At 48.4% G+C, this 27,173-nt stretch overlaps 1 protein-coding gene across 3 annotated transcripts in view; it reads right to left on the reverse strand.

Annotated features, from left to right (window-relative positions):
• The window catches only part of FLT3 (fms related receptor tyrosine kinase 3), a 581,742-nt gene that overhangs the window by 26,263 nt on the left and 528,306 nt on the right, over positions 1–27,173 (reverse strand). For all 3 annotated transcript variants that reach the window (XM_085621634.1, XM_085621633.1, XM_085621635.1), the window contains one exon: positions 21,618–21,740. In XM_085621634.1, the coding sequence (XP_085477760.1) occupies positions 21,618–21,740 (123 nt within the window). The remainder of the gene's footprint in view (positions 1–21,617; positions 21,741–27,173) is intronic.

The following is a 27,173-nucleotide window of genomic DNA, read 5'->3' on the forward strand; positions in this document are numbered from 1 at the left end:
CCGGAGCAGCCCAATGGTCTGAAAGCAAAAGCCTGCTACTTGATTTGTGTGCTCTTTAAACAGAAGGGATTTGTCTAGACGCACACCAAGATTTTTAACAGTCTGTTTAGGAGTTGGGGTAGGTCCTAGATCCAGGGGCCACCATTCCGGAGACCACAAGAGTGTGGCATCCCCAAACAGCATTACCTCTGTCTTCCCAACATTACACTGTAGGCGATTAACGGCCATCCAGTGGGATATTGCCCTCATTCCGTCCGCAAAAGATTTTTGGATTGCGGGCGTCAGGTTTTTAAAGGGGAACAGAAGCTGAGTGTCATCAGCATACGAAACAGGAGTGAATCCATAAGATCTTACGATATCCGCCAAGGGGGCTACATACACATTAAACAGTGTGGGGCTTAGACATGAGCCTTGTGGTACTCCCTTGGTGAGCTTCCTTGAGATAGAATGGTGGGAGCCCAGTCTAACCTCTTGTTGGCGTTCTGAAAGAAAGCTTTCCAGCCAGGAGAGAGCCACACCCTCTATACCTCTTTCCCTTAGACGATCAAGGAGTATCTCGTGAGACACAGTGTCGAAGGCCGCGGATAAATCTAACAGCACTAGAATCATTGAATTACCTCCATCCAGTGACATTTTGATGTTGTCAGTCACTGAGAGGAGGGCAGATTCAGTGCTGTGATTGGGCCTGAATCCAGATTGAGAGAAGTCTAGGCCCTCCGTTTCCTCGATGTATTTAGACAAATGAATGTTTACGTGTCTCTCAGTCATCTTGCCGAGAAAGGGTAAGAGGGAGATGGGTCGGAGATTGGAAAGGTCGGTCCATGGAATCGCAGCATTCTTTCGAATAGGATTCACTACTGCTTTTTTCCATTCCGTGGGTACAGATCCTGTCCTAATGTGGAAATTTAGCGTGCAAACTGAACATTATCTGCGCCATCTTGCCTCTCCCCAGCGCCACGCATAGCAAATGCACGGCCGCCGTTTTAGGCACCCCACTCTCTCTCCCCGCTCACTCTCGATCGCCAGCGCTTTCCCCCAGCGCTGCGAGCATCCCCCGCGCGCCGGCCACCCCCGCTCTCTCATACAGGCCATAAACCCTCTCCTTCTGCGCGACCCTGCTACGGAACCACTTCCGACCGACAACCCATACATGGTCATGCCTCTCCTTTGATAACCCCCTTCCTCTGCGCCCCATTGTCTGAACTGGTCCCAGGCCATCACCTAGCCCTGCGGATGCAGTTTATTGCCCCTACTGTAAGGGAAACACCCCACATCAAAGGGATTACAGTAGAATCAAAGCCCCTACCCCCTGAGACCCGGCCGGTTGCCCACACCCCCGGGAATTAGCGGAATTCCCTGCTGCGCGATAGCCATCTCCCACTGCGGGTAGGGTGGGAACCTCTACTGTAACCATGTGTGGGATCGGATCTGAGCCGGGGCTTCAGGGGATATTTCCCCGCACATCAAGGGAATCTCAAGAATGTACTATGTATAATAAAGCAATAAACCAGTGTATAAGAGACCAGGTCTCAGAGATGCAGTTAGAGCACCTCGTGACGATACCTTGCTGTCTGATCTGATGTGTTCTGCTCCGACGGAATAAAACTTTGTTTCCTGCCTTCCAGTCTCCGGCGCCTGCCTCTTTTATTGGTAAATTATCGAGTGGTATGAGAGGCGATTACCGCCGGGCAAATACTTGAAAGGTTATCGACTGAAACTGCCGCTACCATTTAACAATTGGCGTCCCAAACGTGGGGCCCATCAGCGACACGTGGATCCAGTGGGAGAGGTCCCGACGACAGAGTGAACGACTGCAACGATCGGGAGAGCTCCTGCCCAATAGACCCTCGTCTGGCAGCCGATCATCCGAACTTCACTGGTTCCGAGCAGACCTCTCTCGAGTGATCTACGGTCCTGACTGGGAACCATCAGGAGTGCCGCGGCAAATACGGAGAGTAGAGGACGATCGGGCGCTGGAGGCGGAAGACGAGAAACTGTCCACGCGGTCCGGGTAAGGTCGTGAAATACGACAAAAGTGCGAAATAATTGATTGATTGTTTGAATACTAGTATTGCTCATTGATTGTTCTCTTTGAGATATTCGCTGTCTACAAACGGGGAGGAGTAGAAATACTCTCTCTCTCCCTTTGCAGATAGTGAAGGGTAGGTAACGCAGACTTTTGTCCCCGTTGAAACCCGTCGTGCCTATCTTTATCTCCCCATTGATTGATTGTCCGAACATTGATTGTTTTGAAGAATAGTGCTTTTTGAGATATTCTCTGTTTGCAAATAACGTAGAATAGGAATATTCTGTCTAGTCTTTGCAAATAGTGAAGGGTAGGTAACGCAGACTTTTGTCCCCGTTGAAACCCGTCGTGCCTATCTTTATCTCCCCATTGATTGATTGATTGATTGTCCGAACACTAGTTGTTCGATATTGGTTCTTTGGAGGTATTCTCTGCTTACAAATAACGAAGAATAGAGATATTCTGTCTAGTCTTTGCAAGCAGTGAAAAGATAGGTAGTGCTGACTTTTGTCCCCGTTGAAACCCGTCATGCCTATCTTCTCCCCACTGATTGGTAGTTGGTTCTGCCCGGACCGCTTATTAGAGGTGAACCACCCGGCTCCACTGGAAGGCACCCCTAATAAGGACATGTTCACTAAATATGGACTAGTCGCCGTAGCTTATAGCAAGCTGTGGCATAAATATACCAAGAAGGACCCCGAAAGTCAGTGGCCACTGATGGGATCCTTCGACGACCACAAGATAGAAGCGCTAGAAGTAGCTCTGCGTAGCAATAAGACGACGCCTACTATGCTTGACAGTATTGGCATGTGGCGCAAAGAAGCGACGCAACGGAAAAAGAGGGAAGAAGTAAAAGCAGAAAAGGAATTACGAAAGGCAGCTCACCTTGCCGCTAGAAAGTTAGAAGAAGACATAAAGGAGAGAAGGGAAACTAAACTAAGACAGGAGCCCGAAACCTCAGGCCAGTACGCTGTTAGGACCCCTTCTTTGCTCTACCCTGAGTTGTCCTCCAAGCAGCGAACGAATGACGAATTACTGTTAGGTCCCCCGATCATTTACATGCCCCCTCCGTATGCACCCTCCCAATCAGTAGTGCAACACCCACAACCCCCGAACACGAGCAAAAGCAGTACAGGGGCCTCGGCCCTCACGGCCTCCGCGCCGGCTGAGCCTCTTGTACTGAACCCAATGTCGACTACAACGCTAGACGACCATGAGATGGGAACGAAAGAGTCCACCAGAATGAATCGATTAACTAAGGATGAACGAGCAGGAATCGATAGGATAGTAGGGACGCTGGTGGAGCGAAAAGAAAGTGAGGAGTATATAACAGACGTGTATAGCTCGTATGCCGACAGCCGCAGACGACACTTCGTCGTACGGCTCTGTTATCACGCCCTGAATGCATATGAGGACAGATACCACGATAAAGGTCCCGAAGGCTTAGCGGCCCTATATAGGAAGGTAGACATTGGGGAAGAAGGAGAGGGCGATGTAACGAACCTCTTCACTCGTACACTCGAGGTCTACCGACACCTTAAAGAACATGGACAGACCACCAAAAGAGAAACCCCCATAGCAACTAAGCCCCAGGGAGGAAGGGCCGATGCCATGATGCCCATTAAAGAGGCTGCCCCCTACTGGGTCCCCCCACGGGGTCAGGGAACACACGACGACATCAACCACCAAGATGCGAAGGGAAGGGTTGTATATAACTGGGTCTACCAGCCGTGGGACCGGCAAGATATTTTGACTTTTAGAAAGACTCTACCCGACTTAAGAAAGAACCCGACTGCCTTCTACACGGAATTGGGTACAGCCTTAGGCTCAACGATAATGACGTTAGCAGATATCGACTTGTTCTTTGGGCTATGTCTGCCGGCTGATGTGTGGAAACAAATCCGGAAAGTTGACCACGCTGAGCCGTTCGGATATACCTGGGTACAACTCGATACCATAGATAAACAGCGAGAGCCAGGACAGAAACCCCCGAAAGCCATCTTAGAGCTCCCAGACAAGATTGTACAGAAGCTGAAGACTCTAATCCCAGAAAGAAAGGTAGACTGGTCGATAGTGACGGCTTGCCGCCAGAAACCCCAGGAAGATGTGTCTGAATACTTCTCCCGATTCGAGACTGTGTTTTCCGATTACAGTGGCCAAGACATGACCACCGCAACCGGACACCACCTCTTTGTCCAGAATTATGTAAAGGGTCTGTCACAGGAAGTTTCCCAGAAGCTACAGACCAGCGGGAGTAGTTGGGCAGCCTCCAAACCCGCAGCGATTCTCCAGATGGCCCAATACTACGAAAATCAGAAAAACGAGAACGATAGAGCATCAGAGAAGAAGAAAAAGGAACTGAAGGAGAGAGTAATGATAGCACAGTTGCAAGGGGTGACCATAGGAAGGGAACCCCCGAAAGAGAATTACCAACCAACCGCCCCTAGAAAGCTACCCCCTAGAGACCATACACCTGCACCCTACAACGGACGGAGAGACTTGGATGGGAATCAATGCGCGTTCTGTAGAGGGTTTGGACACTGGAAATCCCAGTGCCCGGTCCTTCTGGAAATGAACAAGAATAGGGACCCCAGAGACACAACATATGACCCCAGAAACAGAGGACAGGGACGAGGGCACACGAACAACACCATCAACGACAGGCCAGGCAGACCAAACACCTTTGATCGCCCCCGCCAAAACCAGTGTCAGCAGTCCGACTATGAGAGCACTCATGACTTTGCATAGGACCGCCAGGGGCAAGGGAGGGATCCAGTCGAACTCCGTGTTGACCAGCAAGGTCCTTACGTCACCGCTAAGGTCTTGGGCACAAAATCTCCATTCCTGGTAGATACTGGGGCGACACGTAGTGCGTTATCTAAACGACTGATTCCTAGGGCACCCTTGTCTGGCTCACACGTAACCTCAATAGGCTTTGACGGAACGCCCTCCACTAACCCCTTATCAGCACCAATCTCCTTTGACTTAGAAGATAACACCACTGACACGACCTTTCTGCTCTCCTCCAACACCCCCGATGCTATTATGGGACTTGATTTGCTAAAGCATTTTCGAGCCACCATCAGATGCTCCCCAGACGGAGTTCGAGTCATCCTGCACGATAACCCAGATCTGTCCAGACCCTGTCACACACGGCGTATGCTCTCTATAACCAATGCTGATATGTCCCTACTCGACACATTACCTTCACATCTATGGGCTAAAACCGACTCAGATGTAGGGCGCATGGTTATCGACCCGGTACACATAACCGTCCGACCGGACGCAGTGCTCCCAAAGCTTCCACAGTATCGGATATCACCCGAAGGCGAGAAGGCATTGGTGGAAATCATCGAGTCCCTGGTCGAGGCAGGAGTGGTAGAAGAAGTAGTCAGTAATGTTTGCAACAGCCCTATCCTACCCATTGCAAGGACACCCACGAAAGGGAGGGATGTGCGTTGTCTGTCCTAACCCAGTCCATAGGCCCTAAGCAACGCCCTTGTGCCTGCTTCTCTGCCACTCTCGACCCCGTAGCCAGAGCCTTGCCCGCCTGCCTTCGAGCAGTAGCCGCCGCTGCTGTCTCTATCCGACAAAGTGAGGGGATCGTACTCTCGAACCCCCTCACAGTATTGGTACCCCATTCTGTTGATACCCTCCTGAACCAAACCAAGACTCAACACCTGACTAGCGCACGACTGACTGGGTATGAACTGACTCTGCTTGCACCCCATATCACATTGAAACGATGCACCACTCTGAATCCAGCTACTCTACTACCTCTCCCTGACGCTGACCCCAATGCATCCCCTATACATGACTGCGTGACCCTCACCGACGAACAAACCAAGAGTAGGGTTGACCTCCGGGATACTGCCTTCCCGGACCCTGACGGAGAACTGTGGGTGGATGGCTCATGCATCAAGCTCCCTGATGGCACCACCTCAGCTGCCTATGCAGTCACCACAGCTCGAACAGTTGTTGAGACAGCCCGCATCACACAGCGATCCGCACAGGCGGCTGAACTAATTGCCCTCACACGAGCCTGCATCCTGGCAGCAGGGACAACCGCAAACATTTACACAGACAGTCAGTACGCCTTTGGGGTAGTTCACCACTTCGGGCTCTTATGGAAAGAGAGGGGATTCTTGACTTCTCATGGCACACCCATCCTGCATGGAGATCTAGTCTCTGCCCTGACCGAAGCAGTCCTCCTCCCCACACGGATAGCTGTGATCAAATGCCAGGCACACAAGAAGGTGACAGACATTATAGGTCAGGGAAATGCACTAGCTGACATTACTGCCCGAACCACAGCCGAGAATAGGTCCACGACCCGCATGTACGTGACCAGGTCACAAACTGAGAAATGGAAGGATGCTAGGGAAACGATTAGGGATATCCAACTAGCCAGCACACCACACGAATTAACTGAATGGGCCCGGGTAGGATTGAAGGACGATGACGGTTGTTGGCGAACTAAAGACTCGAACAAATGGTTGCTACCCGACTCATACTTGATCCCCATGCTGACCATGGCACACTCCCCCGCACACATAGGGTCTGCCCCCATGATCGAACTCATCTCCAAAGTCTGGCACAACGACAGAATACCAGACTCAGCCAAACGTCTGGTCCAACAATGCCTAGTATGCCTCCAACACAACCCTGGGAAAGGAACTGCTGTACCCCGGGGAGGGTTTGGGGTCCCCAATCACCCCTTTGAAGTCCTACAAATGGACTATGTCCAGCTAGAAAGGTGCCAAGGTTTAAAGTATGTGCTTGTCGTTGTGTGTGCCTTCAGCAAGTGGGTGGAAGCCTACCCGACCCATGACAACACCGCTATGACTACTGCAAAAGTACTACTGAAGGAATTCTTCCCCCGATACGGCCTTTGTCGAATTTTGTGGAGCGACAATGGCCCCCACTTCGTAGCCGAAGTTATCCAACTCATCTTAAAAGGGTTGGGTGTAAAACAGAAGTTCCATGCGGTCTTCCATCCCCAATCTGCAGGCCTGGTTGAGCGACACAATGCCACATTGAAGCTTAAGATAGCAAAAATAGTCGCCACCACAGGACTAAGATGGCCAGACGCTCTCCCACTAGCATTGCTATCAATGCGTTCCACCCCCACCAAACACCACTTAACCCCCTACGAGGTCGTCTTTGGGCGGCCCATGAACCTTTGGACTGCACCAAAACCATCATCCATCCACGACGTCCCGGACGTCCTCATGTCTGACTATTTGTATAACCTAACTAAGACGTTGTCTGTTATCCATCAGCAGGTGCTGCACGCCATTCCCGATGTTTCCAGGGGCCCGGGACACGACATCCAACCCGGTGACTTCGTCTTAGTGCGTAACTTCCAGCGCACCAAGAGTCTGGAGCCCCGGTGGACGGGCCCCCTGCAAGTCCTGATCACCACCCGAACAGCTCTTCGAGTGGAGGGGAAACGCAATTGGCTGCATGCACACCACTGCAAGAAGGTATCACCGACCCTGACAACCACGGACAACATCACCGCCCAAGAGGAACTTCTGGACAAAGACCGACCATCCCTGAGCCGCTGCCCGGATACAGAGACACTTGAGTTGATTGAATATCCCGATCCCACTGTGCCATCCAAAGAAGGGTATAACTTGCGACGAAAGGAGAGAACTTCGGCTAAGCAGACCACAGGCTAAGTGGAAATCTCAGAACGGTAGCCTAGTCACCTCAAAGGCCACCAGGAGAGAAACTAAAACAAAGTCTGTGGTTCTGCCCGCTACCGAGTCTCTTGAAGGTGATGGAAGCGCCCGACATGAAGATGATGGAAGCAACCGGACGTCCGAAGATCCACTTCAAAAACCCAAAGACTGACCGAATGCACAGCTTTAAGACAATAGCACTTTTCATTTCCCTTCTCTTTTGCCTTCTCCTCGTGGTTACCTTCTGGATCATGGAGGAGAGCACACCCGCTCATAAGACATTGCTGACTACCGTTCAACCTACCACCACGAAAGAACACCATCTGATCTCACTTTCACCCCAACTCCGAGAAAGGCGTAAGGAGTTCTGGAATAACTCTTTTGTGCAGTTACTCCACCAACACAATCTTGCCACCAACGCCACTAACTGCTGGATCTGTGGATTGCTGCCCCATGCCACTGGGCACTCAATCCCCTTCATCCCTTCACCTTTTTCCGTCCATGGTTCCAGCCTCGCCTGGCTGATCCTCCTGCAGGAGAGCTACAAGGACAATGCCACTTCCGGCAGAACCATGTCACACTTCTACCATGGGTTCTGGCTGAACAAAACTGGTAGAACCTCCGCCCTCTTCTGCCCTCTGAGATCGAACACTTCCTTTCACATGGACATCCCCGCCAAAGAACGAATTGAAATGCAAGTGTTCAACAATGCAGCCAGACCCACCTTCTCTTACCTCCGAAAACGGACAGCCGCCACCCTAACAGTGGCCCTGTCCGTCATCAACATCACTGGATCTGTATGCCTCGAAGGCCTGGGGGCACAGCTGGTGGGCCACAGCTCCTGCCTCATCACCCGAACATTGGACTCAGTTGACCCACCTTCCTTTGTTGCCTCCCCGAATATGTACTTCGTGTGTGGTACTAAGGCCTACACCTGGCTCCCGAAAGGTTGGGGAGGCACCTGCTACATCGCCTTTGTCCTTCCTCCGACGTATGTGGCTCCAGCAAACCATCACCGACAGAAACGTGCCAAAGACATTGTACAAACCGACTCCACCAGAGCACAGTTCATGGACGCAGTAAAGGGTCTTGTTCCGCTCTGGGGTCCGATGGCAAACAGCCGTGCCATCCGCCACTTAACCCAGGCAGTCGAAACAGCAATGAACATTACAGCTGGCGCCCTCGCCAACAACACCGCTGAGCTTCAGGCCGTCCGCCTGGTGGCTCTCCAGAACCGCCTTGTTCTAGATGTGGTTCTGGCTGACCGCGGAGGAGCATGCCGCATCATTGGGTCCAGCTGTTGTACCTACGTACCGGATAACTCACCCTCAGTCTACAAAGCAATTGAACACCTCCACAGACTGTCCACAGAGGTCCATCAAGAACAAGAGGAATGGTCACTGGGGAGTTGGTTTTGGGACGCTATTAAAGGTTGGGGATGGAGGCTGTTTTCATTTATCCTCATACCAATCATGATACTATGTGGATGTTGCTTGGGGATTCAGTGTCTGCCACCTTTATGTTCGCTTTTTATGAACTGCATCTGCCCTAAGACTTTGGACTTTGAAACTGAGCGGATGAAAGCTCTGAATGAGGTGGAGGTACGGGGTATTATGGGGATAGATCCAAACTAGGCAAGCTGGCGAGACATGTTAAAAGGGAGGACTGTGGAAATTTAGCGTGCAAACTGAACATTATCTGCGCCATCTTGCCTCTCCCCAGCGCCACGCATAGCAAATGCACGGCCGCCGTTTTAGGCACCCCACTCTCTCTCCCCGCTCACTCTTGATCGCCAGCGCTTTCCCCCAGCGCTGCGAGCATCCCCCGCGCGCCGGCCACCCCCGCTCTCTCATACAGGCCATAAACCCTCTCCTTCTGCGCGACCCTGCTACGGAACCACTTCCGACCGACAACCCATACATGGTCATGCCTCTCCTTTGATAACCCCCTTCCTCTGCGCCCCATTGTCTGAACTGGTCCCAGGCCATCACCTAGCCCTGCGGATGCAGTTTATTGCCCCTACTGTAAGGGAAACACCCCACATCAAAGGGATTACAGTAGAATCAAAGCCCCTACCCCCTGAGACCCGGCCGGTTGCCCACACCCCCGGGAATTAGCGGAATTCCCTGCTGCGCGATAGCCATCTCCCACTGCGGGTAGGGTGGGAACCTCTACTGTAACCATGTGTGGGATCGGATCTGAGCCGGGGCTTCAGGGGATATTTCCCCGCACATCAAGGGAATCTCAAGAATGTACTATGTATAATAAAGCAATAAACCAGTGTATAAGAGACCAGGTCTCAGAGATGCAGTTAGAGCACCTCGTGACGATACCTTGCTGTCTGATCTGATGTGTTCTGCTCCGACGGAATAAAACTTTGTTTCCTGCCTTCCAGTCTCCGGCGACTGCCTCTTTTATTGGTAAATTATCGAGTGGTATGAGAGGCGATTACCGCCGGGCAAATACTTGAAAGGTTATCGACTGAAACTGCCGCTACCATTTAACACTAAGGGAATGGTTAATCAATGATTGAATGTGGGGCCCGAGCAGAGGATTCAGAGACGCAGTAATTGTAGCGGATAGGAAGTCATCTGGGGAGCCAGATTTTATATGGCTCATAAGGGAGGTGAGGTCGGAGTCACTCACTGCTGGAAATGTCATAAATGTGGCTTGATTACGTGTGGGCAGGGTAGAGGGGGAAGAGGGGCTAATATTATTTTGAGTGACAGCTTATGTGTTGCAATCTGCTGTGCTTGCATGCATGGAGCAGGGTTGTGAGTCTTTTAGACTCTATAGTTGCTCCACGGGTTTTCCCCTCCTGTGCAGATGGCAGACCATTATGAATTCAATCAAGGTTGCAGCACAGAATCAGCTCTTCTCCTTGTTATCAACAATGTGCTTCATATCTTGGATTCATGCAACTTGTGCATCTTTTTCCTGCTCAATCTATCTGAGGCCTTCAATACAGTATATCCCTGATTGCTCCTTGACACTCTAAAGAACCAGTGCAGACACACTCACACCCATCAAAATTCAATAACACTGCAGAACAAAACAAGAAGCGGGAGAGAAAATAGAGGCCCAACCACAAAACTGATGATAGAAATGGGGGTCTCTAGTTGGCAAAGGTAGGTACCTTTGTCCAAATGGGGACCCTTGCTTCTAGTTAGGGTAAAGGGGATACACACTTTAGATAACCCCTGCTCACCCCCTTGGTAGCTTGGCACGAGCAGACAGGCTTATCCCAAAGGCAATTTGTAAAGAATTTGTACTCAAGACACATAATAATACAGTGAAAACACCACAAATAGACACCACACAAGTTTAGAAAAATGAAGTATCTTTATCTAAACTCAACAAGACCAAAACGTCAAAAATCCAACATACAGGTAATAAGATAGGACTTTAGAACAGTTACTGCATAAATACAGCTTGTAGGAAACAAATAGTTCCACCTGGGGCTATTGCAACGTCATGACAGCGATAAATCCAAAGTACGGCGCCAACTGCGAGGAGCGTGGCGTCAGGCACAAAGTCACACGGACCCCCAAACAAACAGTACCTTGGAAACGAAGTCTATGATGATGCACGGCATTGTGGAGGTGAGGCGTTGGTGCTGAGGTCGAGGCTGGCTCTCTGGCTGTCAGGGGGGAGGCGAGGTGTCATGACCGCAAGGAGGTAACGTGTCAGATCCAGGACAGTGGAAGTCAGTTGCGTAAGCGGTGAGGCGTCCGTTCCCGTGATGATGCGAAGTCGGCGAGTTCGAGGACTCGCCCTCGGCTGTTATCGGTGCCGTGATAACAGGATGTAGGCATTGGTGGTGACAGAGTCGGTGCAAGCCAGGCATCGGGAAAGCCAAGCCAATAACTGCAGGCGTCAAAGGGGCGTCGAAGGGCGTTGGAGATGCAGTGTAGGCTGGGCGGTGAGTCATGCACTTCATGAGTGGTGCCCTGGCCTCGATGCTGGTTGCAGCGTCACAGTAGCATCGCTGACGGCGTCAGAGACAGGTTTTCTTTCTTCTCTTAGGTTTCTTCCAGCTCCCAACAGCAGGAAGAACCTCCAGAGGCCCAAAACTGGAATAGGCACCTCCTGGCAGGTCAGAACTCTCAGAAATAGAGTTCAGGGGAGCTGTGGGTAAAGTCTTTGTGTCCCTAAGACTTCAGAACAGGAAGCCTTGGAGATTCTTCTTCAAGCAGGTTCACAGCAAAGTTCCAGTCTTTGTCATTTTCTTGGCAGAAGCAGCAACTGCAGGTCAAGCCCACACAGCACACAGCAAAGGGGCAGTACTCGTCCTCACAAATCTCCAGCTTTTCTCCTTGGTAAAGGTTCCTCTTGAGTCCAGAAGTGATCAACATTTCTGGAGTTTAAGGTCCACTACTTATACCCCATTTTGTCTTTGTTCTTCTTTGTGCAAGAGTTTCTGAGTCAAGTTCAAACCAGTTCTGTCCGCACTAGGGCAACAATGACCACAGGGGGTGGAGACAGCATTGTGCAAGGGAGACAGACCCTATTCGGGTGCAAGTACATCTCCTCCCACTACACTCTAAGTGCAGCCAAGCCACATTCAGCTCAGCTCTGTGTCATCCAGGAAGGGCCAGGAACACCTCAACCCACCCAGTGGCTGTCTACAGTAAATGGACATCCCCTGCCCCTCCAAAACCAGACAGTCAATCCACAAACAGAGAGAGGCACACAGAATGGTTAAACAAGAAAATGCCCACTTTCTAAAAGTGGCATTTTCAAACACACAATTTAGAAACCATCTTTACTAAAACATGTGTTATTAAATTCTGAGTTCAGAGAGCCTAAACTTTATTTCTCTATTTTGTCCCAAAGAGAAGATATCCTTGTAAGATGTTACAAAGTAGCTCCCATTCTATCCTATGGGATAGATAGCCTTTCAATAGTGAATAACAAAATTGGCAGGATTTCACTATCAGGACATGTCCCAAACACCAGTACATGTCCTACCTTTCACACACACACTGCACCCTGCCCGTGGGGGTACCTTGGGCCTACCATAGGGGTGCCTTAAATGTAAGAAAAGGGAAGGTTAGGGCCTGGAAAGTGGGTGCACTTGCCAGGTCGACATGGCAGTTTAAAAATGCGTGCAGACACTGCAGTGGCAGGTCTGAGTTACCTTTTCAGTGCTACTCAAGTGGGTGGCAGAATCAGTGCTGCAGGCCCACTAGTAGCATTTGATTTAGAGGCCCTGGGCACACACATTAACCACACCCATTCCTTCTTTTGAAGGAACCATAGCACAGAGACAACACTCACCATCACCATGGATGAGATCTGAATCTTACTAGACTAAGGAGAAATGCCGCCCTCATACTACTCGACATCTTAACGGCATCTAACACCATGTCACACTCCAGCTTCATCACAAGACTACATGATAAAGGCTTCAAGGACCAGCCCTCAAATTGAATGCTCCTTCCTCACAGGAAGAATAGAGAGAGTGAGACTTCCACCATGTACATCAGAGTACAAGAACTTGATCTTCAGAGCTCCACCAGAACCTGCCAGCCTTTCTTACTGGCCCGAACGCCTACCTTGGTCTTCACACTGAATTCAATCTCAGGTAGATTATTAGTTCTTGCCCATGGTGGAACTCTCCTGGCTATATCTACACCTGCATGGGACAAACGTACACCTGGTCCTGGTCACTTAATGCATCCCACAGTCCGGATGGATAAGGTTCTTACCTACCGTCCACCGGTTGACAACCTTTTCTTCCTTTTCTTCTTTACTCTTTCTTTTCCCTCTCTTTTTTCCTCTTTCAGTTAATTTTGTTTACCATTAAGTAATTTATTTGGGCATGTATCCTTAAATGTCCTGCTGATGATCCTATGATTTTGTCCGGATCGAAACGTCTCTGACTCCTGTACTTCGAACCTAAGGTAATGTTGATACTTATGTGCATAAGGGCAGAAGTATAGTTCCGAATTGTGACTAACCCTATTTTTTTTATTTCTGTCGCAGACTAGTGCCTGAGTCTCCTAGTCAATTTGACTATTTGCCATTTGTGTTGTCACCCACAAATTTGTTGATACTGTTTAAATAAAATTATTTAAAATGTTTTATTGGACAACATATATAAGGCTCATTATATTCCTTTTATATTACTGTTGCATGTTCTGATGAGGGATCACTGTTCCTTTATAAGACCTGCATTAGGACCATGAATTAAGTATGGATAGGCACGGTTTGTGAATGAGCAGAAAATAAATAACCTTTCATTTCACACTGCTCTGAAAAATCTCAAACAGAGCAAATGTTATCCCATAATGGAACTATGAGCTGCATAAAAGGGGTGAAATGCTGCAACTGATATGTAATAAGAGCAAAGTGACCAGACTAACATGCTCTCAAACTCTGATGAACATGAAGTCAGATATGGGGTTAAACCTGGCATCCTTGGCGTAGTTTTCCCCCTAGCTTTTTGCCTTCAGACCTCCTATTTTTTCTGACTTTGGTTTTGCTGGCCTTAGGACTCTGCTCACTCTACCACTGCTAACCAGTACTAAAGTGCTTGTGTTCTCTTCTTAAAAACATGATAGATAGAATTTACATATTTAATTTACTTGTAAGTCCCTAGTAACGTGGTACTACATGTACACAGAGCCTGTAAGCTAAATGTACTAGTGGGCCTCTAGTTCTGATTGTGCCACCCACTTAAGTAGCACTTTAAACATGCCTCAGGCCTGCCACTGCAGCCTGTATGTGCATAGTTTTGAACTGCCATTTCTTCCTGACATAGTAAATCCTTTACCAGATCCAAATATTCCTTTTTAATACATATTAGTCACCCCTAGATTAGGCTCTGGACAGCACAAAGAGAAGGGTGCAATATATTTAAAAAGTTGGACAGTACTTTTAAGTTTTGCATGTCATGGTAATAAGAAAAAATTTAATTGGATTTTCACTACTCGCTTCACACTACTCTCCCATAGGATAACACTAGAGTTACTGTATTCCATTCTATAAGTGTAATTTCCAGATGGAAACGGGTATTCAAGTCATGTTTGGTGTCTCTGGAATTGGAATTTAAATTCTGGCAGTTCGGCTGGACTGTTCCCATGAGGAGCATGGTCAAGACTGATTTGCATATGGCTGGGTCCAAACTGGGGTGGCATAGTGAGCTAAAGAATGATGGATTAAACATAGATCCCTTGACTGGGGGTGAGTGGTTGAAAGGTTTTAGCACTCCGTCCATCATCTTGTTGTGTTTGCTATTTTTAGAAAGTTGGCATTTTCTTGCCTTAGCCATTTGGTGCTTGCAGCCTGTCGCTGGATCACATGACAGGGTGTAGTTGGCAATTGGGTTTTGTGTTTTCCTCCTACATAGCCTCACACAATGGGGAGCATAGAAATGACTAGCACTAGCATCACTGGCAGGATGGGAGGGAGGAGCTTGGGTCAACCTCATTTACACTTGAATAGGCTGTGTCCTGTCTCCACACTAAGGGCTGCATACCCCCTGTGGTTAGTCTGGAGTCAGAGCCGGGAAGGTAGGGCACCTGTACACTTCAAAAGGATGCCTCTAGAAGCTTCTCTCCCCTTCAAAGGCACAACTGGGTATACATACTGGACCTCAGATACCAACACTTCAGTACACTTGTGGACTTGTGGATACCTGTGCCAGGAAGAAGGACTATTCTGCTGCTGAAAGGACTGCCACTCTGTTAGACTGCTGCTCTGAAGGAACTTCTGCCCTGCTGTGCTGACCTGCTGCCTGCTGCCCTCTTGCCTAGATGAGAAGAGAACTTGACCTGCAACGTCACCGTTGATCCCAGGACACCAGAGTGACTCCAAGTGCTATCCTGCTAGTCTCCCGATCTGAGCCTCAGGGACACAAAAGGCTCAGCACATCTTGCACCAACCCCTGCGACCCAGCTGCAGTGAGTTCCTAACCCCCAAGTGTTGCTCCTCAGGTTCTGGACCCTTGGTGTGTCTCAAGGAGCTGTCTTAAAGCTTTTAGGATCTTTGTGAACATGAATAAGCCTGGTCGTGCTACGACCTCGCCGCTCACACCGCAATTCAACAAGAAGCTTTGGCAGACGTCTCTTCACGTTACAGCAACAGATGCTAGCGGGGGACCACCAACGCAAAACTCCAGCATGCCTGCCTGCCATGCCTGGCCTGCTCTTCATGCTGCACTGACAGACTCCCACAACACTTCCCCAGCTCTTCACAATCCTATCCATCGCGAACAGAGCTCTTGGCGTGGATTTGAGAAGGTAAACTACAGCAGATTTGAGAAGGTAAATGACAGCCGGCCCAACCTGGTGACTGTTGCTGACCTGCGTTCCATTGTGGTCAGACTGAAAGTGTCACTTTGACCCTGTCCAGCGCGACCAGCTATCCCTAGTTGACACTCAAATCCCATTCTACTGATTGGATTTTTGTTGTTTTAGCCTTGTTTATTTTATTAAATTTGACTCTATTTTCCTAACTTCTTGTGAGATCCGTTTGTGTGGTGTTTTCACTTTATTACTTTTTAAAGTGTTGCACAACTTCTTTTCACATTGCCTCTAAGTTAAGCCTGGCTGCTCTATGCCAAGCTACAAGAGGGTTGAGCACAGGTTAATTTAGAATTGGCTTGTGCTTCACCCTGATAAGGATTGTGGTTACTGCTTGACCAGGGTTCACACCCCAGTCAACCAACACCCAATTTCTTATATAGTCAATTAAATCCCAATGACAGTTGCAAGAAGAGGACAGCCTGTAATTATGATTGTATAAGTGGCCCTCACCCTACCGTATTGCTGCTTTTGGTTACAGCTATGTAAGTCCATGGAATGTATGAACCCTTACACACTAATACTTTTGCCCACTCCAGGCATTAGTTGAATTTTAGTGTGGCCTTGAAACAGCTGTTTTCAACCTGTTGGTTTATCACAATGAATACATCATATTCATAATTATAATACATGTGAAAAGGGGCTTTGAAGCAGCCCCATTAAGACATTGATCAGCTGTTCTGTCGTTCCCACTTTGGTTCAATCCAAACAATCGTCTACATAGAATGTAGCAAAGGGTCAGTCCTCATCAGCCATTAGCTTTGTGGTAGCATCATTGACATTTAGGTCAACCCCACTCCACAGGTGTTAGCAACCTGGGTATTTGTGAGTGAAATCAGCTGGCATCTTTACATTAGAGTCCACAGGCAAAATGATCCCCATTAGCTGGCATGTGTATTGACTTTCTGTATTTATACTGTACAGGCTTAGTGCTATATGCATGCAATTCCTGGATGAAAATCAACATTTTTCAAATATGTTAATGTTGGAAATGGCCCTTTTGCAGGGTTATCCCCAAACATTTAGCTTCTTCCTCCTATTTTTCCTGACCTGTTTTTGTTGGCTATAGGATTCTGGGAACTTTACCACTACTGATCCGTGCTAAAGTGCATATGCTCTCTGTATACATTGTAATATGATTGGTTAGCCAGCTTGTCTGTTTGTGCCAAGCTACCAAGGGGGTGAGCAGGGGTTATCTAAAGTGTGTAACTCCCTTACCCTGACTAGAAGCAAGGGTCCCTACTTAGACAAAGGTGCATACCTTTGCCAATTAGAGATCCTCATTTCTAACAGTTCTCCTTTTCATTGTATGTATATTAGAAATACATTCTTTTTGCCATTAATACAATGTTATTTCACACCACTAGAGCAGGTTACACAATTGTCTTCAACAGAGCCTAACGTACCCTGGAGTCATTGGTACAGAAAGCAGACATCATAATTTTTGGTAGCTTTTTGGCACACAGGTTCGGCCATTCCTGCAAGGTTTGAATTACTTGTGTGATGAGGAGTTGAAAAAGGAAGGTTAGGTCCATCATACTATAGAAGCTTGGCAATTAGTAACTAATGAGCCATTTGGGTGACAATGACATTAACCTGGGCTACTACTCACAGTGCCAATAAGTGGACATTGATAAGTTGTGAATTTGTTTGGCAAAGGGCATAACTGCCCACCATGCAAAGTACTGATGTGATCTGTCACATAGGTTTAATGCATAGACCACACACACACACTAGCAAACAGTCTAGCATGCTCTGCTATTTTATGTGTTTTACGACAACCAACTCAATCTAGAAACACTAATCGCATGAATTTTGCTAAATTTGCTTCAGAGTATTGTTAGAAATGAGGGTCTCTAGTTGGCAATAGTTTGCACCTTTTTACATGTAGGGACCCTTGGTTCTAGTCAGGGTAAGGGAGTTATGCCCTTAGACAACCCCTGCTCACCCCCTTGGTAGCTTCGCATGAGCAGACAAACTTATCTCAGAGGCAGTGTGTAAACTATTTGTGCACACATACAGTAATATAGTGAAACCATTACAAACCGACACCACACCAGTTTAGAAAAATAAGTAATCTTTATCTAAACCAAACAAGAACAAAATGACAAAGATCCAACATACAATAATCAAAATATGTACTTTGCAGGAATAACCTTAAAAATGCAGTTCCTTGAAGTCAGTAGCTCCGTCCGGGGCTACTGCAGTGCTGAAAGCAACCAAATCTACAGTTTCTGTCAACAGCATCGGTGCAGACTGGCGTCGGTGTCAGAAGCCTTGTAAACTGTACCTTTGGTTCCGGCCGGGCCGGGTGCGGCAACCATTGCGGTTGTGGTGTGAAGTGGAGCGGTGCGGCATGCGGTACCCTCAGATCACGTGCAGAGAGTGGCTCGGTGACGGTCGTCTAGCAGAATCGGTGAGGCAGGGGCGGTGGTGCAAAGTTGGGCGGTGCTCACTGCGGTGCTCACAGGTCACAGTGCAGGAAGCGATGCCGGTCCATGGGAGCTGAATTCAAAAATAACAATTGATGGACAGAATGCAGAACAATGTCATACATTCACCCCAGTACAAAGATCTGGGCCTAAATCCATCATTTTTTTGCTCGCCATGCCATTCCAGTTTGGACCCAGCCATATGTAAATCAGTCTTGACCCTGTGACCAATGGGAACAGTCCAGCCCGAACTGCCAGGCCAGGTCCTCCCTCCCTTGCTCACCATGCCATTCCAGAACTGACAGGCAAGGTCCTTCCTGGACTGGAAACCGGTCCTAGAATGCTTGTTTCCAGTCCAGGGAGGACCTGGCCTGGCAGTTTGGGTTGGACTGTTCCCATTGGGCGCAGGGTCAAGACTGATTTGCATATGGCTGGGTCCAAACTGGAATGGCATGGTGCGCACAAAAACGATGGATTTAGGCCCAGATCTCTGTACTGGGGTGAATGTATGACATTGTTCTGCATTCTGTCCATCAATTGTTCTTTTTGTATTTGTCACCCCGAGTGGGACGGGTATGCCCAGACGTGGGTCCCGTGCTCTCCATGCCACTGGAACCAAGCTATCCTGGCTGATGAGGGCTGAAAGCCCGAAACCGGTCCTAGGATGCTTGTTTACAGTCCAGGGAGAACCTGGCCTGGCAGTTTGGGCTGGACTATTCCCATTGGGTGCAGGGTCAAGACTGATTTGCATATGGCTGGGTCCAAACTGGAATGGCATGGTGAGCAAAAAAACGATGGATTTAGGCCCAGATCTCTGTACTGGGGTGAATATATGCCATTGTTCTGCATTCTGTCCATCAATTGTTCTTTTTGCATTTGTCCATGAGAGCTGGCATCGGTGGGCCCAGACTGCAGTGTGAGACAGGACTGTGTGACATGTGACTTACAAGCGGTGCCCCCAAACCATGGTGCAGGCAGTCGGAGCAATGTTTGCTTGCAGCATCGTTGTCGGTGAGACCAGGGCAGCGGAGTGAACCGAGACGGTGTGGAGTGCGGTGCCCACAGGACGCGGTGCAAGCAGCTGCTCGGTGGCGGCGGTCGTCTTCTTCGGGCTGACCAGGGTTGCGGTGTCTTTAGATCACAGAGCAGGCAGCGGTGTTAGTGATGGGGTCGGACTATGGTTTCCCTCTGTGGCAACTGGAACGCATGGTCCCAGAGGCGGTACCCAGAGAAAGGTGAAGTCTTTGCTGTTCCTGAGACTTCTTGAACACGGGGCAAGCTCTGCTTCTAGCCCTTGGAGACATTCAGCAGAAAAGTTAAAGAAAGTTCAGTCCAGTCCTTTCTCTGCCCAAGACGGAAGCAGCTACTGCAGGCCAACACAGCAAAGCACACAGCAAAGTGGTAGTCTCTCCTCACAGCTTACCCAGCTCTTCTTCTTGGCAGGTTCCTTGATCCAAGCGAGTTCTAAAATCCTGGGGTTTGAGCCCCAATATTTATACCACATTTCCCTTTGTTCTCTGTGCTTAGTCCAAACCAGTTCTGTCGTCTCTAACCCAGCTTCCTGGCAGGAGGTGGAGACAGACCAGGCCTATTCAGATGCAAGGAAATCTCCTCCAACTACTCTAAATGCAGCCCAGGTCTATTCAGCCCAGCCCTGACTCATCCAGAAAAAAGTCCCACCCCCGGTGGTTATCTACAGTGAATGCACATCCTCAGCACCTGTCACTCCAAAGCCAGAGAGTCAATCCACAGCCCAGCAAGCAGAGGCAACAAGGATGGCTAAGGAAGAAAATACCCACTTTCTCAAAGTGATATTTTCAAACGCACAATTTAAAAAACATCTTTACTAAAACATGTTATTAAATTAAGTTCAGAGATACCAACTTCCATTTCTCTATCTTGTCCCAAAGGAAAGTTATACTTGTAAGATGTTACAAAGTATCTACTATTCTATCCTAATGGACAGATAGCCTTTCAGTAGTGAAAAATAAATTGCACTGTATTTCACTATCAAGACATGTCACACACACCAGTACATGTCCTACCTTTCACATACACTGTACCCTGCCCATGGGGTACCTTGGGCCTATGTGAGGGGTGACTGACATATAAGAAAAGGGAAGGTTATGGCCTGGCAAGTGGGTGCACTTGACAGGCCGACATTGCAGTCAAAATTGCACACAGACACTGCAGTGGCAGGTGCCGTTAGGGTTTGAGCATATGCTCCTCCGTAAAAGATAAGGATGATTTCAGTCATACAAATAATTTCCTTGTATAGGTTCCGGTGTATATATAGAGAGGCAGTTGTTTTCTTTCAAGAAGTTACTTTATTGTCATCAACATCCTCATAATTCCAGAGGTCGTGTGTTAGTACTCTGGGGGTGCAACAGCCAACACAGCATCGTCACGGCTAGCTCGCCTTATAGATCGGCACAAGGGATTAACCCGAGACGATATGCAGCTATGACAATTTCAGCTGGTATTATATTCTGATTGAGGACCGATGTACTATATTAGAAGTCAACTGCTCTATGATCTGCTGAATAACTAACAAGCCTTGAGAAAGCCCTGGTCTTATTGACCGCCTACGATGAAACACGTGTTGGCTGTTGCACCCCAGAGTACTAAAACATGACCTCTGGAATTACAAGGATGTTGATGATAATAAAGTAAATTCTTGAAAGAAAACACAAGACAATTGCCTCTCTATATATAAACTGGAACCTATACAAGGAAATTATTCGCATGACTGAAATCATCCATATCTTTTAAGGAGGAGCATATGCTCAAACCCTAACTGCACAGTTACAAACACGAGGCTGGAAAGGTCCAGTGTCTCAAGACAAGCTCCTCCACTGCTTACTAACACATGCAGGCAAATTCCATCCAGGACCAGGACCTCTGGGTCAAAAACAGGAGGCCAAGAAGCAAAAAGTCTGGCGATAAACCCGCTGAAAAAGCCATGTCTAGCAGGTATTTATTTAGGGACCCTTTGTTGCAGTGATTTCACAGTTTGCAGCACAATGTCACAGAAGCATAATTTATTATGTTACGTATAAAATAAGATTAAAGTTGTCATGTGAATTAAATAATATGAATCATGTTGATTTGTACTGCTTTTCTTGTAATCGGTTGAGAAAATGACTGTTTAGAATTATCTTACGTTGCCTTTGACGACATAGTTGGAGTCATTCATTATGTCTCTTGCCAGCCCGAAGTCACATATCTTCACTACTTTTCCATGAGTCACAAGTATGTTCCGAGCAGCCAGGTCTCGATGAATACACTACAAAAGAAATGCAAAGCTTGTCTGTATACAATACTCAGAACAGGGAAATGGACCTATTCACAAAGCCATCTGCACGATTCCACTTACCAGCAAATCAGTTTTCGAGTGTAAAGCCAGGCCTGTGTTTCACAAAATGTAGTTTTACACTTGTAAATAAGACTTACTCCCACTAATCTTTTTCCACCATGAAAGGAATAAATCTCCACAGGTGGAAATGGGTGGAGAAATGTTTGTGAATATCCACAAAGTAGGCAGGATAGTGTCATGTGGGTATGTGCCTAGCAGAAACACCTCCCAAAATATCTGCAGACTGTTCCACTTCCAGGATGGGATACAGGACCGATTTCCCAACGTGGCCTGCCTGATCCTGGACCTGGAGAAAGCTTATGATACCCTAACATGGCCACATCTGTTTGCGGTGCTCCGACGCATGAGCATAAGCCCCACACTTATGGCATACACAAAGCTGCTGTATACGAAACTCACATTCTGGATTCGCTTTGGTCGCCACATTTTGATCCCCTTTCAGGTGGCACGAGGTACACGCCAGGGATGCCCACTCTCCCCTCTCCTCTTTGCCCTCGCAATGGAGACCCTAGTGATTTGCCTTTGAGAGGAGGGAAAGGAATGGGGTATTCCACTGGCAGGCACCACTCACAGCATGTCCCTATACACAATTGACTTACTGATATAAGTACGAGACATCACAATGAATCTCACGCCCCTGTGGACCACACTCACTGATTTCACTACCACGGGTGTGTTAAAAGTCAACTGGGCAAAATCTACCATATACCCACTTCAACCAGATCTTCCCCCGAGGGAGATATGCGTTGGTGCTACCAGGCTCACCTGGAGTGAGAAACTCCACGTTATTTGGGGATCAGACTCTACCATTCCCCCAAGGATCTGTATGAGAGCAACCTTTGCAGGGTGCTGGCAGGCATATGTACTCATATCGGCTTTTGGCATACCCTACCCCTAGCCCCTATAGGCAGAATAGCCCTGGCAAAAATGGTCATAGTACCCCGTCTCCTCTACCATTTTGCAAATGTGCCAGTTATCTTCCCACGATCTTTCTTTCAGGAACTTGATTCCCTACTAAACTTCCTGTTATGGGACAACGGTCATCTGAGGGTAGCCCTAACAACACTCTAGCTACCAATGGACAGAGAGGGCTGGGAACCCCATCCTTTGAGGCATACTTTCTTGCAGCACAACTCCAGTGGCTGTCGTGCTGCCAAGCGGGACGTCATCTGGAAGAGACAGGCCAGACATGGGACCCCTGTCAATTGCAGCACTACACTTCTTGCTCCTACCTGGTACCCGACCAGTGTCGACACACCCCACACAGGTGGCAGTGGCTAGATCCTGCATGCTACGGATCTACCGCCTGTCACACCGCTATATACTCCCCTGCTACCACTGGCATGCTTGCCCCAGGGCAGCGTTCACTACACCGCTAAGGTTATGGGGGTGTGGATAGAACACTCACTCCTAGAAACTGAATCTCTGTTCGCAGACGGCGAACTCCCTACGTTCGACCGCATAGCGGAGGAAAGCGGACTCCCACGTGGACAATTCCTCCTACACAGATAAATTGTCTCGGACTGCCGACAGACATGGGACTTGTCCTGGGGGGGGGGACCCCGACACACCCGGTGCTCCATACCATCCCAACCATGGGCACAGGAGGCCACTTAATCACATGGATATATAAGGCCATCCGAGAACTCCCAGCTGCACCACTTACCCAACTCAGAAAGAAATGGGAAGAAAAATTTGGACGCACACTGCATGGCAAGGAGTGGCAAACCACCTTAGAATATCTCAAGAAAATGTCCAGAAACCCGCAATTTAAAAATATACAATTCTACATACTGCACCGCGCATACATAATGGCAGCACAACTCCAACGCTTTTACCCCGAGACACAGTTCCTCTGCCCACGGTGCCTGCTCCCCAACACAACATTCCAAAACGTTCTGGAATTGCCCTTCCTTACAGCCCTATTGAGTCACAGTCCACAACACATTGCGAGAGATTACAGGGCTCACCGACATGGCCACATGGGAAACAATTCGCTGGGAGTGACTGACACCGGAAAGACTGCAAAGAAGAAGCACAGTTTGCATCACTAGCCCTCCTACCAGCAAAGCGAGCCATTGCGATGCACTGGCGTGCGCCAACTAGGGGTCCTGTTGGTGGCCTGTACAGGTCCAGTAAACAAATGGGGCATGTCAGAGGAGGACACAATAAGACATAAGGAGGTACGAGGGATACGCCACCATATCTCCACAGAATGGGTCACACTCCTCCAAAACGTCTGACAGCAGATGATAATAACCCATCCACCCACTACACCACCCACCACTACTAGAGTGCCAGACCCAGGACCCACAACAGTGGACACAAATGAGCACCCACCTCTGCAGACCCTCCCCAGCGCCACACACACGGATGCCCCGGTAGACCCCTGTGATGAAACATACACACCCTACATAACGACAAAAAACTCACTCCCCACGCTATAGCCATCAAAGATGAACTCGCATAGGCCCACCTCCAACTCTCACTCCCAACCACTTGTCCCTAGTTAAATCCCAGGTTAGACAGCCAACCCCAACTTTCTGCCCATCGATGATAAAACAGATAATTCCACCCCCCCCCCCCCCCCCCCCCCGGGAGAAAAACATAGCTCGCTCCAGAACACCTCAACTCCTACCATACAATCGATGGCTCACTCTAACATATCTGAACTCCCCTGTTAAAAATCTTCTGAGATGTAATGTAACATAACACATGAAACTCTAATAGGATACTTATGTTCTTGTCAGATCAGAGGGTTATAGAGTAAAAAAGAGTACACAGGCTTCCTCCCCTGGCAATCCTCAGAGAGAAAATGAAGGAGGCAAAGGTTTGAATTCATTCAAGAATGCTTCATCCTCTGACACTCTGCCACTGGGAGACACTAGCAGGAAAAAAGCACTGGCAGGAGGAGAGCAAGATGACCAGTGACGTGTGTGCACTCACATTTGATCTCCGTAGGTGGCCTCGCAAGCTAAGAGACAAATTCCTCAGGAAATGTGCAAAGACAATCACAGCTGTATCATGGACCCACCACTTGCATGGTATGATTGTACATCCCATTTCGGAGCTCCAGGTTCAGCAGGAAAAGAGTAAATAAAGGGAAGCAGTGTGAACAGCAGAAGTACTTAAAAAGAAAATCCCTAAGAGGATAGCTTTTCCAATTGATCAGAAACTGAAGTTGTCCTCTAATGATCCAATGATAACTTGCTTGGAATTCTTATCCCAGATCATCATGAACTATAACCGGCAAAAGGACTGGAACTTTCCTTTTAAAGGGATCAGTAAAATATAGATTAATTTGAGAAACATGGAAAACTAGATGAACTTTCCAATATGAGGTTAAATGGATGCAATAAAGCACATGATAGTGTGGAATGGTCCGAAAAATGATGGCCTAAGTTTGAAGGACAGAGATTGAGAAGAAAAGATATGGGACACTAGCCAGACACAATCTCAGAGAAAACATTGGAGCAGGTTGTTGAAGTTGATTGACGCTTCTGTACGTTTTTTAAATTGTTTTAATCACTAATTTGAATTACTTAATTGGGCACTGCCCTTACCTGCACTGCATCACTTGCCGCTCAGCTCCCCGGTCCACCACGGGTTTTCCCGTTTGTTGTGGAGGGAGCAGCGTACTTTGAATTTCCGGGTAAGAGGCGGGGGAGGCGGTGATTGGACGGCAGCAGACCAGCTGCTGCACAGTATATAAACCGATGCCTCTCACTTCACGCAGCGGACGCGCGATTGAAGGTTGACATTTGTGCTAGCTGCTACTCACTTCTGTACGTTTTTTAAATTGTTTTAATCACTAATTTGAATTACTTCATTGGGCACTGCCCTTACCTGCACTGCATCACTTGCCGCTCAGCTTTCCGGTCCACCGTGGGTTTTCCCGTTCGTTGTGGAGGGAGCCACGGACTTTGAATTTCCGGGTAGGAGGCGGGGATTGGATGGCAGCAGACCAGCTGCTGCACAGGATATATAACCAATGCCTCTCACATCGCGCAGCGGACGCGCGCAGCGGACGCGCGCAGCTGGCGTGCCGGTGGCGCTCTGAAGGAGTGCCAAAGGCAAACCCATCTGTGCCCGTCCGCGCCCGACCGGGGCCAGGGGCTACAACCCCTGCTTCTTCTATAAAAGGATATAAAGAAATACTCCTCTAAGGTGCTACATGGATTACGGCTTAAATCTCAAGGAAATTGTATCTCTTTTAAACCAGGTAACTCTCCTGTGCCTTGTCCCTGTTGTGTCTTCACTTGTACCACCTATACGTTGGTCGGACCATTTTCTGGTCGGCTTTAAGGGAGAGTTTGAAATGCGGCGGAATAATTCACTCACCTCTTCTACCAGATCTAAGTGCAGAAATTGGAAAAGTCTAGATCTAGACTCATTCAATCAACATCTTGCGAAATGTAAATGTAAATGTAAATGTATGTGTCTTGTAAAGCGCACTGCTGCCCTGAGGCGTCGTGGCGCTGTAGACCGCTGGGGAACCCGTCCTGGCTATCCCTGTGAGATGGTCCCTCCTGGGTATCTCCAAGGTGAAACCAGGCATCCCCGGCGAATGTGGGGGGCCGTTGTGGAGATGAGGCAAGCTAATGCCCAGAGTTGCCGAGTGTGTTCCTGGTTAGAGTAGGTACCGAGGCGAGAATTATCGAGTCCGTTTTGACCCTGGTCCAACATTCCGGCTATTCCCTCCGTTAAGACATCAGATTCGGATACCATCCATACTTGGATCATGACATCTGTTAACACATGCCTTCCAACGTCTACCAAGAAAATGAATAACCATCGTCCCCCAGCCCCTTGGTGCTCAGAAAAGCTAAAAGTTGAAAAAACTAAATGTAAAGCGGCCAGCAGCACCGTCCACAATGTGAAAAGGCCAGGATGCGCCCGCCGTAGTGATAAGAATGAGCCCTTCCGCCTGCCTTTTTGCAGCGGATATCCTGCCGCAAAAAGACAGGTGGAGACTGGGGGTACCCATGCTACCCCCCTACATTTCCATGTACAAGGTGGCAGGCACCGCATGGAAATGCACATTGTGGCCTTTTCACATTGCGGATGGTGCTGCATCCAGCAGCACCGTCCGCAATGTGAAAAGGCCAGGATGCACCGGCCAGTGTGGCGGAAGCATCCTAATTGGGCTGGTGGGACCACCACACGTCTGGCGGGCGGTCCCATCACTGTTATGATGGCGGGAGGACTGATGTCCGCTCGCCATCATAATGAGCCCCATAATGTTTAGAATACATTAAAAGTACTTTAATTATTCTTTAATAAAAACACGTACATTAATTATTACATTTAAAACTTATTAAAATATTTTAAAATGAAATTGGA

Source organism: Triturus cristatus, chromosome 8 (assembly GCF_964204655.1).
Source record: "Triturus cristatus chromosome 8, aTriCri1.1, whole genome shotgun sequence".
NCBI lineage: Eukaryota > Metazoa > Chordata > Amphibia > Caudata > Salamandridae > Triturus > Triturus cristatus.